This window comes from Heloderma suspectum, chromosome 2 (genome assembly GCF_057233095.1).
Source record: "Heloderma suspectum isolate Gila_16-S chromosome 2, 16-S_ref, whole genome shotgun sequence".
NCBI lineage: Eukaryota > Metazoa > Chordata > Lepidosauria > Squamata > Helodermatidae > Heloderma > Heloderma suspectum.
This window is the reverse complement of record NC_139459.1, coordinates 370,953,250-370,967,799: the sequence shown is the minus strand read 5'-3', so window position 1 is coordinate 370,967,799 and position 14,550 is coordinate 370,953,250. Positions and strand designations below refer to the sequence as shown.

General features: G+C 44.3%; 1 protein-coding gene across 1 annotated transcript in view; it reads left to right on the top strand.

The window, feature by feature from the left end:
- The window catches only part of LOC146356065 (uncharacterized), an 87,797-nt gene that overhangs the window by 6,698 nt on the left and 66,549 nt on the right, over window positions 1-14,550 (top strand). Inside the window, exons 3-9 of the mRNA XM_084830007.1 lie at window positions 1,334-1,456; window positions 2,207-2,305; window positions 3,862-3,984; window positions 5,214-5,309; window positions 5,410-5,520; window positions 5,727-5,858; window positions 10,350-11,561. Coding sequence (XP_084686133.1) covers window positions 1,334-1,456; window positions 2,207-2,305; window positions 3,862-3,984; window positions 5,214-5,309; window positions 5,410-5,520; window positions 5,727-5,858; window positions 10,350-11,561 — 1,896 coding nt within the window. The remainder of the gene's footprint in view (window positions 1-1,333; window positions 1,457-2,206; window positions 2,306-3,861; window positions 3,985-5,213; window positions 5,310-5,409; window positions 5,521-5,726; window positions 5,859-10,349; window positions 11,562-14,550) is intronic.

Sequence of the window (14,550 nt, the reverse complement as noted above, 5' to 3'; positions counted from 1 at the left end):
TTCCAGGGAAAGAAAAAAGATGGAAGCAGCGCTGGGAAAACACAGGAGGGTTATGAGAGAGGGTGGGTGCTGTTGTGCTCATGCCCTGCTTGTGGGTTCCTGGTTGACAGCTGGTCGGCCACTGTGTGAACAGAATGCTGGACTAGATGGACCCTTGGTCTCATCCAGCAGGGCTCTTCTTATGTTCCTATGAGAAAGACAACATTGGAAGACCCTGTAAAATTCTGTGAACGAGTCAGGGTGATTGTGCAATAAAAGCTCATCTGGAAGCACCCTTAGAATGAGGGCAAGCTTCATATGCCTTTGTTTCAAGAAGGACATTTGAATTCTAGACCTGACCAGATCTACACCTTGTGTCATATCATTACGATCCCATCATGGTAACACTATGTCCCTCTTGCGCATTTATATCTCGTAGGACACTCAATGACCTTAGCTGTGGTATATTGGATAATGTGGAATAAAAAGCAGGAAATAACACTACAAAAGCGGTATATCAAATGTGTAATGTGCCCAACATTTATCAGCGCACTTCAGTACACTATAAAGCAGTAGTGTAGATCTAGCCTTTATAATATTTTATACAATAAAACCACTACAATACCAGAAAACAGAATATTTCCCTATACCCCAAAAGCTTGTACAAATAAATCAGTCTTTAACTGGCACCTGAATGACAACATTATTGGGACAGCTGAATCTGTACTGGAAGGGAGTTTGGAAAGGAGTTCCAAAATCAGGGTGCCACCACCGAGAAGGCTCTGCCATGTGATGTGACTGTCATGGGCCACATTCCTCAAGGGCATCACAGGCAAAGCCTCCCCAGCCAATCTTAAATCCTGGGATGGTCAGTACTGGGGAAGGTGGCCTCGCAATTCCTGGATCCTGAGCCGTTTAGGACTTTGTAAACTAGTACCTTAAATTGGGCCCAGTAGTTCACTGGCAGCCAGTGCAAAGATTTCAGAGCTAATGTGATATGCTCATGTCTCACTACCCCTGTCAGCACGTAGAAAGCAGCATTCTGCACCAGCTGCAGCTTCCAAATCATCTTCAAGGGAAGCCCCACATAGAGAGCATTGCAGTAGTCCAGTCGGGAAGTTATCAGAGCATGGATCCAGGTCCAGGAATGGCCATACTTGTAGAATTATAGGTGTTTCCCCACATATTTCTTTCCTAGAAAGAATGGACCTACCTAGCAGGCTTTGGGTTCTCTTGGCCATTGTTATCTCTTCTGGCTGCCTAAAATTTGTCCTGCCTAGAATTTTCTACCATTTTTGAAATAGGGACTAATTTTTCAGGATTCTCTCTTTGTCTTTCTTCCTCTCACTCAAAGATGGCAGGACTATGAGAGAGATCAAGGTGGAAACATTTCAACCTGAAGTCCCTGTGTCAGAAAAAAAGCACAAGTCCCCATCGGGAAGAGGCCAAGAATTTACTTCCATCCCAGCAGACGCAGGTAATGAAAGTAAGCAGCAATTGCTGACATCTGGTGGCGTCGGTGTGAAGGTGGGGAAAGGGGATGACATTGAGAGAGAATGGCAGTTTGCCGAATGCTGTACAATCAAGATTTGAAAAAACACTTCCACACTTGTAGCTCAGTTTCAGGCTGGAAGGCCTTTTCTGTCTCTCTTTTCTGAGATCTTCCTAATGAGAGGTGCCAGAGATTGAATCTGGGCCCTTCCATAGCTGTAGTACCACTAAGGTGCATTTCATGTCTCCTCCATTTCTGTGCTCTTAACTGGCTTGTCCGTCCTACCTGGGCCCACAATGGAGTTTATCCTTCTGAGTATCAGAAGGTGTTTCAGGCGGGAGGCTGCTAGCACTATCAGTTAGAAGGCATGGCACAGCTATTTTATTTTTAGTGCTATCCATTACAAGGTAGTGCAAGTTACTGCACAACTCCCATCAGCCATAGCCAGCATAGCCAATGGTGAGAGATCATGGGTTTTGCAGTCCAAATATATCTGAAGGGCCCCAGGTTGAGTGGAGGAGGCGGGGGAAAGGCTGTGTTTGACAATACTGGGCTTGAATGAGCACGAGTGTGATTTAATATAAGAGTGTGATTTAATACTAATTAATTATTAATTATTAAGTAAGTGTTTACAATAATTATTATTAATTATTATTATTAATTATTTAATATTAATTTAATATAATATAAGGGTGTGATTTAATATAAGGCAGCTTCATCTGTTTTTGTTTCAAGAAGGACATTTCAGTTCCAGGCCTGATGTCATCTGCTGCCTGGAAGAAGACGGAAAATACGTCTCTGCCCAGGGCTCCATGGAAGAGGAGAGATTAACAGGTAGATGCTTAGATATCTGCTGAGGCTTCTGTCTTAGAATTGAGTCTCAGTTGCAGAATTAGAGGTGTTTCCCCACATTTTTGTTCCCTTCACCTAGAAAAAAATAGACCTTAGCTGGCTTTGGGTTCTCCTGATGGTTCTTCTCTCTTCTGGCTAGATGTGAGCCCTTTGATACCTTCCAGGAGAAAAATCCTCAGGTTTCTTTTTTCCCCCACAAGGATTTGGAAAGGAACAGAAGGCTGAAGTGGCCCTCTTTGAGCTGTTCGGGATGATGTGTCCCTGACCCCAATTCTGCGGCTTTCAGCCACTGATGGTGCTCCACGTGTGGTTGGACTGCAACGTCCATGATCACTCACCACTGACTATGCTGGCAGTGGCTGATGGGAGTTGCATCCCAACCACATCTGGAGGGCCACAAGTTGCCTATCCCTGGGCTAGATGGACCTGGCGGAGGCTGGTGGCTCCAATGTCAGAGGGCGGTGAATCCGCTCCGGACTTCAGACAGAACCAGTCAGAACTCTAAAGGAGCTATCCGAGGTGTGGTGCACCATTAGAGTTCTGACTGGTTCAGTCTGAAACGCGGAGTGGATTTGCAGCCCTCTGACCCTGGAGCCACCAGCCTCCACTGGATGGACCGACGGTCTGACATAATAGAAAGCAGCGTCATATATTTCTCTTCCAAGAAGGACACCTGAGTTCCAGACCTGACTGTATCTCCTGGCTGGAAGCAGACAGAAAATACCTCTTTGTCCAGGACTCTGCAGAACACAGGAAATTAAGAAGAGCCCTGCTGAATCAGACCAAAGGCCTAACTAGTCCAGCTTTCGGGTCCCACAGCGGCCTGTGGGAAGCCCACCAGTAGGACATATACTCATGCGCCTGCTCGTGTCCCCCAGCCACTGGTATACACAGGCATCCTGCCTCTGATTCTGGAGGTAATATGCAACCATCAGGACTAGCAGCCGTTGATAGCCTTCTCCTCCATGAATGTGTCTAATCACCTTTTAAAGTCATCCAAATTGGTGGCAGAAAACTCCATAGTTTAACTATGCGCTATGTGAAAAAGTCCTTCTTTTGCTCTGCCCTGAATCTCCCACCGATCAGCTTCATGGGGTGACCCCATTGGGCTCTAGTAACATGACAGAGGGAGAAAAAAGATCTCCCTACACACTCCCTTCACACTATGCATAATTGTGGACACCTCTTTCATGTCTCTCCCTCCTCGGCTTTTTTCTAAGCTAAAATGGAGACATCAGCAGGTACATGCTTAAGATATATGACACACACGCACACCCTCTGAATCTTTGAATTGAGGCTGAGTTGCAGACTTGGATGAGTCTCCCCAAATTTCTGTTTCCCTCATCCGAACCAAATCTGACTGAGCAGGCTTTGCAGTCTTGCTGGTTGGGCTTTGGCAGGTTCTCTTTGCAGTTTGCTGGCTGGGACTGCAGTCACCCTCCTGTCAGCTCAGCAAAATTCCTGTCTGGAATTTTCTACCTTTTTTGACATAGGACTAAGTTTTCAAGATTCTCTCTGTCTCTGGCTCTCTCCCAAAGGTGGTGGGCCTCTGAAAGAGATCAAGGTGGAACGTATTCAAGGGGAAATCACTGTGTCAGAAAAAGAACAGGAGGCCCTACCAGAAAGATGCCAAGAGAATATTTCCTGCCCAACCGATACAGGTGATAAGAGGAAGCGGCTGACACGTGGTGGTGTTGTGGTGGGGAAGGAAAGGAGTCTAAGAGAACAGCGGTTTGCCAAATGCCTCTTGCGGAGCATGTGGCAGAATTAAGGTCTTAACTCAGGACATCCAGACTCCTAGCCCAGTCTCAGGCTAAGGCCATTCCTGTCTCTCTGTCTCTTGGTCCTCCTAATGAGAGGTGCCAGGGATTGAACCTATGTAACGTGTGTATTATTACCAGGCCTCGCGTCAGGGGTCAGCAAGGCCAGGCAGCTGCTAAGGGCCCATGGGCTCAGAATGGCCTATCTCTGCCAACCCCTAAGACCCTCCACTCACCACCGCCATCACTCATCACCTAGAGAGCCGCATCAATAGGAGAAAGTGGCCGGCGCAGCAGTTCAGAGAGATAACTAAGATTAATTGCCTGGCTCTGAGGTGTCCTTCCTCAGAGCCAGGCTCTGTGGAGATTGGAGAGATTATTATTATTACTAACCTATGTTTTGCTTCTTCTCCAAACAGAGGATTGCTGGCTGGGCTAGTATGTTGGTTCCACCTGGGCCCCGGGGACTATTCTTGTTATCGTTTATTATGTTATTATTTATTTATTTTTTACACCTTTAAACTGCCCAGTAACCAAAGTTCTCTGGACAGTGTAGAAGCAAATTTAAAAACATAAAATCCCAATAAAAAATAATAAAATACCAAAAGATGAAATAACACAAAGTAAAGTCAGCAGCAAGGGGTAAGAACTGTGCAGGGCATATCCATCAGCATAAAGTCATTTAGCAAAAACTAACACTGTGCAGAGATCTAAAAGCACTAAAATAGTTCTTAAAACAATTACTGAACAGTTATTGAAATTGCCAGACATAAAATCACAATAAGGGAATAGTAAAATGCCATAAGATAAAATAATACAAAGTACAGTCAGCAGCAGGGAGTAAGAACCATGCAGCGCATAATAACTAACGTAAGGCCATTGGCAAGAACTAACACTGCGCAGAGATCTAAAAGCACTAAAATAGTTCTTAAAACAATTATTGAACAGTTATTGAAATTGCCAGAAATAAATGACTTGGAACTCAGGAGGAAGGCTCCTGGTTAAGCACTCAGCAAAATTATGGGTAGCGTGATGGGAAAGGAACCCCTACCTGGGACTCTGAAGGGCAGGAGACAATAATGGGCTGGAATGATTGATGGTCTAAGGTAGCGTCATACATTTTTTTGAAGGACATTTGAGTTCCAGACCTGATGTCATCTCCTGGTTGCAAGAGGACAGAAAATATCTCTTTGTCCAAGGTTCCGCAGAAGACAACAGATCAGGAGGTAGATGCCTAGAGATATGATGAGACCTTTCTGTGTTCTGGAATGGGCTGAATTGTAGAATTTGATGGTTCCCTTTCACATTTCTCTTCCCCTCACCTAGAAAAGACTGTCCTAGCAGGCTTTGGGTTCTCTCGGCCATTGCTATCTCTTCTGGCTTCACGTCATCCCTTCAAGACTTTCCAGGAGCAAATGCCTCTGATTTCCACACAAGGTCGTTAGAAGGGAACAGAGGGCTGATCTGGCCCTCTTTGCACTGGTGGGGAATCTGGGTATTTGACTCCGTTGTTGCTTATGTTCCATCAGCAGTAGTTCCCCTTTTCCATTTGTCCTGCCTAGAACTTTCTACCTCTTCAAAAATAGGAATAAGTTTTCAGGATTCTCTCTGTACTTACCTGCCTCTCTTTCTCTTACCTAAAGACAGTGGGACTGTGCGAGAGACCGAAGTGGGACATTTTCAAGAGGAAATCTCTCTGTCCGAAAAAGAGCACAGGATGCTACCGGGAAGACGTCAGAAGAATATGTTCTTCCTAACGAACATGGGCGATGAGGGTGAGCAGTGCTTAGTGAGACATCACAGGGAATTAAGGAGGAATGTTCAGAGACATATATTGATGCATGAAACTGCACATCACTTGTGCCCAAACTAGGAGAAAACATGTATATAATACCAGCCCTCATTAGACTTCTCTTTTGAGGGAGGTGAAATATGTACAGCTGGCAACTGCCACAATAATAATAGGAAGAAGAAGAAGAAGGAAGAAGAAGAAGAAGAAGACGCCCGATTCCCCACCACTACCCTAAGGCTTAGTATGAAATGCAAATTAAGTATTTTTACCAGCTTGTTATCTCTTGGGTGACCCACTCAATCCACTGTTCAAAAGGTGCAAAGCGGGTGAGCATCCCAGATCAACACAAAAGGAGAGAATAGTTTCAGGATACTGTAAGCGGTTTTATTGATGAAAAGCCCAACGTGTTTTGGCCTCTTGCTATTTTGTTAGGCCTTCTTCGAAGGGCTGTAACAATACATCTAAAGAACATAAATGGGACAACACAGAAATAAAGTTAACAATTAGAAGAGCACACTGCAAGCTGGGCCTGTGCATGCATTTGAACATTAAAATAATTTCAGTACTTCACATCAGTAGTTAATAAGGCACGTTGTAAACAAGACCGATGCATATATTTAAACATTAAAAAACAGCTAAAATATTCCATACTCACTTGTAACAATGTGTTGCTGTAAACACTGGTGACTAGAAAGGATGGTGAAGGCTATGTGTTTAAGGGCGCAATCCTATCCAGATAGGTGGCTGCCTCCAAACTTGGAGGCAACTGCCTATCCAAAGCAGGGCCGGAAAAGCACGGAGAGGATCATTCCTCCATGCTTCTCCTGCCCTGCATTTTTGGCTAGACAGCCGATTCTGGCTGTGTAGCTGCAGGAGGACGGAACGGGGAAGGAGGCTGCTGTACGACACATAGGATGTGAACATCCTATAGGACACATAGGATGTGTCGTACACGCAGCTTTGTTCTCCCTGCCCCGGAACGCCCCCAGACATGCCCCTTTTCGGCCGCTCCGCACTCCTCTTGTGAGCGCGGAGGATGGAGCTGGCAGCGCAGAAAGGGGGAAGTTCTGCAGGAACCGACCTCAGTCTAGCCACTGTCTAGCGGCCATAGGATTGCTCCCTTATACTGTTAGACTGTTAGAGAAGTTGTTTTCTTAGAGTTTCTTGCCGGTGTTGCTATGCCAGGGGAATTCACTCAAGGTCTTCTCATATCTGAACTGCCACAGATACCAGGGAGTGTCCAAAAACTACAAGACACTTAAAGGAGTGGTAGGAATTCCAACTCCTCATTTAGTCCCTGTGGAAAGAAGGTATTAATTTCAAAATCCACTCCATTTCTTTTTCCAGCAGCTGCTTCTCATCCTTACAGTTAAGTTTTTCCAGTGCCCCAAACTAAAGCTTTGTGAAAAGATGTTTCTTTTCCCCAAAGTGGCACGCTAGTAGAGCGCTTGGCCTTTTGTTCCTTGTATTGCTCAGCTGTTCCCCTATTTGTTTCTTAAGGGGTCTGATGGTTTTTCCCATGTGACTGGGCAAACGTGCCCGAGTGGTTAGGGCGCATCCCAACACGCTCCACGGGCCAAACGGGCTCCCGGCTGCCGCTCCATCGCCCCGAATGGCTGTGTGACCATGGAAAAAGTCCGTGGCAGCTAGAGCATCGCCTGCTGTGCTGGCTGCTCTAGCTGGCAGACTCTGTGGTCATGGCCTGGAAGTCCTCCGGAGCATGTTTTAACCACCAGGGAGCCTGACAGACGACATGACAAGCCTCCCCTGGGCCCCTTAACCCTTTTGCAGGGGGTGGCTACCCGGGGTGGCTTAGTAACAATGCAGAAAGTGGTTTTCTCCCCCAACACGAGACGCTAAGACACCGTGGTTACCGGAAAATCCCCAACCACCATGGCTTAGCGTGACATCTGAACAGGCCCACTGTATTAAATGACACAGGTCTGCTTGTGGCTACCCACCGGCATTTAGGAATGCTGTGAAGTCCACCTTTGGTGGCGAGTTGGTGAGTTTGTTGCTCTCCAACAAACTGCAAGTTGAAAAATGCCTTAAATTATATGAGACATGGTTGGGGGGATTTTTGAATGTGACGGTTCTAGATGTATATTTACGATAGCTGCAGTGTCCGCATGGGTGATGGCCCCTGGGTGATGGGCATGGGTGGACCTGCTAAAATGTCAGAAGGTGGGTCTTCCTTGCAATCACTAAATTCACTCCTGACCAGCATGTCCCTAATATTTCTGGTCCTTCTAAAAGAAACCAAGGGTCTGTCCTGACACACAGGGATATGTTGTAAGACATGCCAGTTTTCTTATGCTCCCTTGTAGATGGTTTGTGACATGGTTAAATGTCAAACAGCAGTAGATCCGATTTGAGAGTGTGTGTTTTTCTGTTCTCTCAAAAGGTTAGTTCATGGTTTTTTCTGCCCTGTTAAAATTTTAGTAATCGCTCTTGTTGGGTAACCCCTGTCCCGCATTGTTTGGACAGTGTAAGAGATGCCTGTCTGAAATCCATGCCACTGGAGCAGTTATGCCTGAACCTTAAAAACTGCCCGTATGGGAGGTTTCCCCTAAGTGAACTGGGGTGGAAGCTGTCAAATCTCAAGTATGCACCAACATGTGTAGGCTTTTTATAACTCGAGCTTAAGCTGTTGCCCCTTTCCTCACTTTTACATCTAAAATGTGGATCTCCAGGATGTTGTAATGGATGTCAAATAAATTTTTATTTTTAGAGTTAGCCCAGGTAGTAAATGTCTAAATGTGCATAGGATTGCACCTTAATTGATGGTCAGCAAACGGCCCCTCGGAGGACACAAATTCCTTCGCAAATTCTGCCATATATAAATTGGTTACTTCTGGAGCCTTGGGGCAGCCCATGGCGACTCCTTTGGTCTGCCAGTAAAAGGAGTTATTAAATTTGAAATAGTCTTCAGTCAATGCTATTTCTGCAAGAGCCAGAAGGAAATGAGCGAGGGGATGTTTTTCCACTCTCCTGTCCAGTGTGTGATGTATAATCCTTAGGGCATCTTCCTGAGGTATGTTCATATACAGTGATCTTACATCCATGGTAACGCTGGCTAGGTGATGATGGGAGCTGTAGTTCAGCATATCTGGAGGGGATCCGGTTGGTGAAGGCTGTCTTGTGGTATCCAAGCTGCCAAGAAATCCCGGTTGTTGGGTTTTCTACAGTGCTCATCGCTGGGTTGCACCTTGCATTGTCATGGGTCTCATGGCATGTGCTGCCCACAGTTCTGACCACCTACTCTAACCTCAGTCAAATTATAAGGAAAACCTGCTTTTCCATATTACTGCACATTCCTGGACCTGTTTCATAATGTTTTCAGTCCTTGTCCTCCCTACCCTTTTCCTGATTTATTTGTTTATTGCATTTCTATACCGTCCCATAGCTGAAGCTCTCTGGGCAGTTTACAGAAGTTAGAACATTAAATACAATATAAAAAGTTTAAAAGCCATTTACAAAAAAGCACATAATAAAGAATAAGTATTATTTTGATAAATATTATTTTTAATTATTGTTAATAAATAACTGATATGCAGGTGATGCAATGTGCATGATACAGCACTCTAAAACAAAACAAATGATCACCAATAGCGCATCCAGGCTATAAATGTATAGATTTAAATCTCTCTCTCTCTCTCTCTCTCTCTATATATATATATATATATATGTATGTATATATTTATATATATATACACATACATATATATATATATATAAAAACAGATTTTAAAATGTGAAATGCTTCGGTATAAAACACCAGCTTCGGTCACTGAAGCTGGTGTTTTATACCAAAATGTTTCACATCTAAAAACCATTATATATAGAATCATAGAATAGTAGGGTTGGAAGGGGCCTGTAAGACCATCGAGTCCAACCATCGATAGTCTTACAGGCAATCTTTAAAAGAGATTTTAAAACATGAAATGTTATATAGTTAGAAACTTTTAACTCTATACATTAAAAAAAAATAAATCTATGCATTTACAGCCTGAATGTGCTACTGGTGGTCATTTGTTTTGTTAATAAATAATAATTGTAATCATGAGAACTTTGGTACATAAGAAAAAAAAATACCCGTCTATCCCACACCTTGTTTCTAACAAATGGCCAACTAGATTCTTCTGAGGAGCTCCCAAGCAAGGCAAGGCCTTCTCGAGTTTGTCCTCACAACTAATATTCAGAGATATACTGCCTCTGTAAATGGAGGTTCCACTCTTAGCTACCATGGCTCCTAATAGGGAAGTGCTCCTGGAATTAATCAAATCCTTTAGAAAAGAAGAACTGTCTTGCTACTTCAGACTTCAGATCCATCTAAACTCCCATTTTGCTTCCACTAGACTTCAGATCCATCTGAACTCCCATTTTGTTTCCACTAGACTTCAGATCCATCTGAACTCCCATTTTGTTTCCACTAGACTTCAGATCCATCTGAACTCCCATTTTGTTTCCACAGTGGCCGGCTTGGTACCTCTGGGGAGTGCACAGTCAAGTTTCAGCTGGAGTGCAAACCTTACTTCCCATCCGAGAATTCACTCAGGGGACTCAGTCTACAAATGCTTGGAGTGTGGAAAGGTCTTCAGCCAGCGTAACTCTTTCACTGCGCATCAAAGAATTCACACAGGGGAGAAACCATACAAATGCTTACAGTGTGGAAAGAGGTTTGGTCAGAGACCACACCTCACGTTACATCAGAGAATTCACACTGGAGAGAAGCCGTATCAATGTTCAGAATGCGGAAAGAGCTTTTCTCACAGACCACACCTCACTTCACATCAAAGAACTCACACAGGAGAGACACCATATGAATGCTTGGAGTGTGGGAAGAGTTTCAGGCGGCGTGATACCCTTACTTTGCATCAAAGGATTCACACAGGGGAGAAACCATATAAATGCCTAGAGTGTGGAAAGAGCTTCATTAGGAGAACAAGCTTTACTTTGCATCAGAGAATGCACACAGGTGAGAAGCTGTATAAATGCTTGGAATGCGGAAAGAGCTTCAGTCGGCGTTACTCCTTAACTTTGCATCAAAGAATTCACACAGGGGAGACACCATATGCATGCCTGGAGTGTGGAAAGAGCTTCCGTCAGCGTGACTCCCTTACTTTGCATCAAAGAGTTCACACGGGGGAGACACCATATAAATGCTTGGAATGTGGAAAGAGTTTTAGTTGTAATAAAACCCTAATTTCGCATCAAATAATTCACACAGGAGAGAAACCATATAAATGCTTGGAGTGTGGAAAGAACTTTCTTTATAGCAGAAGCCTTACCTTGCACCAAAGGAAGCACACAGGGGAGAAACCATATAAATGTCTGGAGTGTGGAAAGAGCTTTTATGACAATGGAACCCTTACGTCACATCAGAGAATTCACACAGGTGAGAAACCATATACATGCTCAGAGTGTGGAATGAGGTTTTCTCACAGTGGATCCCTCACTTTGCATCGGAGAATTCACACAGGTGAGAAGCCCTATACATGCTCCGAGTGTGGCAAGAGCTTTTCTCAGAGTGGATCCCTGACTTCACATCGAAGAATTCACACAGGAGAGAAGCCGTATAAATGCTCTGAGTGCGGCAAGAGCTTCAGGTTCTGCAATTACCTTGTTTCCCACCATAAAATACACAGAGGGGAAAAACCATATAAATGCTTTGAGTGTGGAAAGAGCTTCATTGAGAGCCGTTATCTTATAAGGCATCAGAGTACCCATATGAAAGAGGATAACTATATTTGCTTACCCTGACAGGAGAGCTTTGCTCAGTGCACCTTCATAATACCGCACAGGAGGTAGTCTGCATAAAGGTTTGAACTACTGGGAAGCTTTGGTGGAAATCCATTGTCCTCCATTACACAAGGCCACCCTGCAGAAAGGATCAGAACCACATAAATGCTCAGTGCAAGGTGGAACTCGTCCAGTTTTAGAAAAATAGCCCTGTCTCCTCCCACAACACTGACATTAGAGCGTCAGGCCCTTTTTGTGGTAGTGCTACATCCTTAAACGCTCACCCCCCTAAAGCAATCCAACCATCAACAACTCTATGCAGCATCAGAGAGCAGATGAAAATATTTGCATTTGCCCAGCTTTTCAAGATATTTGAATATTTTTCCTGCTTTTTTAAAATAGTTTAATCATTGTTCTGAGGGGTGGATGTTTTTTGTTGGGTTTTTTTGGCAAGGTTTTGAGTTTTTGCTTGTTTGGGGTTTAGTTTTCATGGATTTAGGATTGATAGCATTTTAATCCATTAACTTCTTTGAACCTCTTTTCTGGTATCTATAAACGTTATAGTCTAAACATTTGCCAAATAAACATGATCAGCTAGTTGAGCAGGAACCGTTTACATTTTTGAGGATCTATCAAAGGGTCAAGTTTCTGAGACATCATGAATTCCACAGGGAAGGAAAGCTGTGACGTCATGAAAGTGACTACAGGAACATCTAGAGACGGTCGTCTCCCTGAGATGGTAATTCTGGGCCTGGGCTGTAATACTTCAGATTGTAGGTGTGGACTCATAATATTCTCTGCATATAGCTGCTAGATCAGGAGTGTTGAACCTCTGACCTGCAGGCCCAATGTGGCCTACCTTGGATTCCAATCTGGCCCTTGGGGATCCCCAACAGCCACGCCCCTTTCCCCTGCCCTCACCCCCTTTCCAGCTTTGGTGCAGGCCCCCCCCCCCCCCGGCACGTTTTCAGGTAGGGCTCTTTCCTACCTGAAATTGAACCATGGAACTTCAGCATGCAAAGTGTCATGTGCTCAGCCACTGAACTATGGAAGGTCCAGGCGCCTATGAGAAAACAAGATGGGAAGGGTGCCCGATCATCCCCAATGAAAAAAAGTGGCACTTCCACTGGGGAGGGGGGAAGTGGGGCAGGTCCACACCATGAACATAGGAGGGGATTTCAGTCCTTTCCCTCCCTGGCTTATGTTTAACAGCAGTGGCATTTTTTTTAGGAAACCAAAAGGCAACAGGGGCTTTGGGCAGGGGGCTTTGTCACTCTCATTGACCTGGTTTGCACGGTCACCATGGGTTAAGTAAGCCCGTTGCTGGTGCTTGGTGGCTGGACTGCTTAGCCGGGGGCCCCCATGGCACCCGCAGGCATGTCCAATGGCACCTGTGAAGGGGTCCCCAAGATGGTGCCTGTGGGCACCTGCAAAACGTTCCTCCCCCCCCCGTTTTTTAATATACGTTCATGAATATGTATTTATCCATACCACAGAATCAGTATAGTAGGGTTGGAAGGGGCTTATAAGACCATCTAGTCCAACCCCCTGCTCAGTGCAGGAATCCAAGTCAATACATATGACATGGATTCAATGCATACCAATCGATACATATGAAATGTATACATAGGCTTCAACAAAAGCGGACCAATATCCAAATAAGTAACCATTTGAAGGCAGCGTCTGTATGCCACCCGTTCAAATATTGAAAGCGTTTTAAGGTCCTCAGTCCATAGGAGGTGAATGTTTATCCTTCCAATGTTGTAATATCAGTCTTTTAGCTGTCAAAAGGACACACATAATCCATTTACACTGACCATTTGTTAATTTCCAGGAAACAGATAAAGAATTTTAAAAACCATACACATCAGTGAATATTAAAGACTGTTCCAGTACAAAATTTATCTGTGTAATATCCTCCTCTCCAAAACAGGCAACTATTGGACATTGCCAAAACAAATGTTTAAAAGAAGCATTAACTGCGTTGAACTGGCTCATTCAGCAATGAGCTGAATTAGACAATCCTTTATTAAAGAGATGTTGCGGTGTCCAATAGACATGAAACAAACGTTTTTCCCATGGCTGAGTGGCTTGCTGGGAGTGGTTTTGTTGGAAAAAACATCCTACATGCATAGGATTGTGCCCTAAATTATTTATCTTTAAAAGATTTTTCACTTACTATACATGCCTGCTCAGAAGCAAGTCCCACTGAGTTCAGTGGGATTTCCTCCCAGGTAAGTAAATATAGGATTGATGGCTTAATCACGTCCAACATGACAGTGGGCTCCTTCACACTGAGCTTTTATCCTGTGATTGAGATTGCTCCTTCACGGAAGTTTGCAGGCTCTTTACATGACGCCTGTGATCATTCAAGGTGTCTCCTGCACTAAATGCCCTTTGTCCCGTCTTTAAATAGATCGCAGATAATGAGCTATCAAATTACCCCCGTTGTGTTCTGCTTCAGTTTCCCCTGTGAAAAAAGTAAAAGTGGCAAGAAGAGGAGCGAGATCAATGAAAGATAATGGAAGAGGAGGGGGAGCGGGGGAAGGAAGCACATGAAAAAGGGAGTCATGATCCTGCATTTAAAACGGAAGCAGAAAGCCCCGTTTTAAATGCAGGATTTTAGGCTGGTGTAGAGATGCCCAGTTGAGAGACAGACACCCTGGAGAGCTGCTGCCAGACCTGGGCAAAGCTGGACAAGATGGAATAATAGTCTAACCTGGTATAAAGGTAGCTTCCTGTGATATGCAAGTATATTAAAACGTAAACCAATGATATCCATCAATTTCAGATACTTTTAGTCAACAATTCTGCCAGCTGGCTCAGAGGTTAAAAAGGAAGAAACCAAAGAAGAGCAGCAGAGGGGTTTTTTATTTCCATTCTGGTCAATTTATTTATACAAAATATGAGTTGTCTTTTTGCCCCAAAAAGCG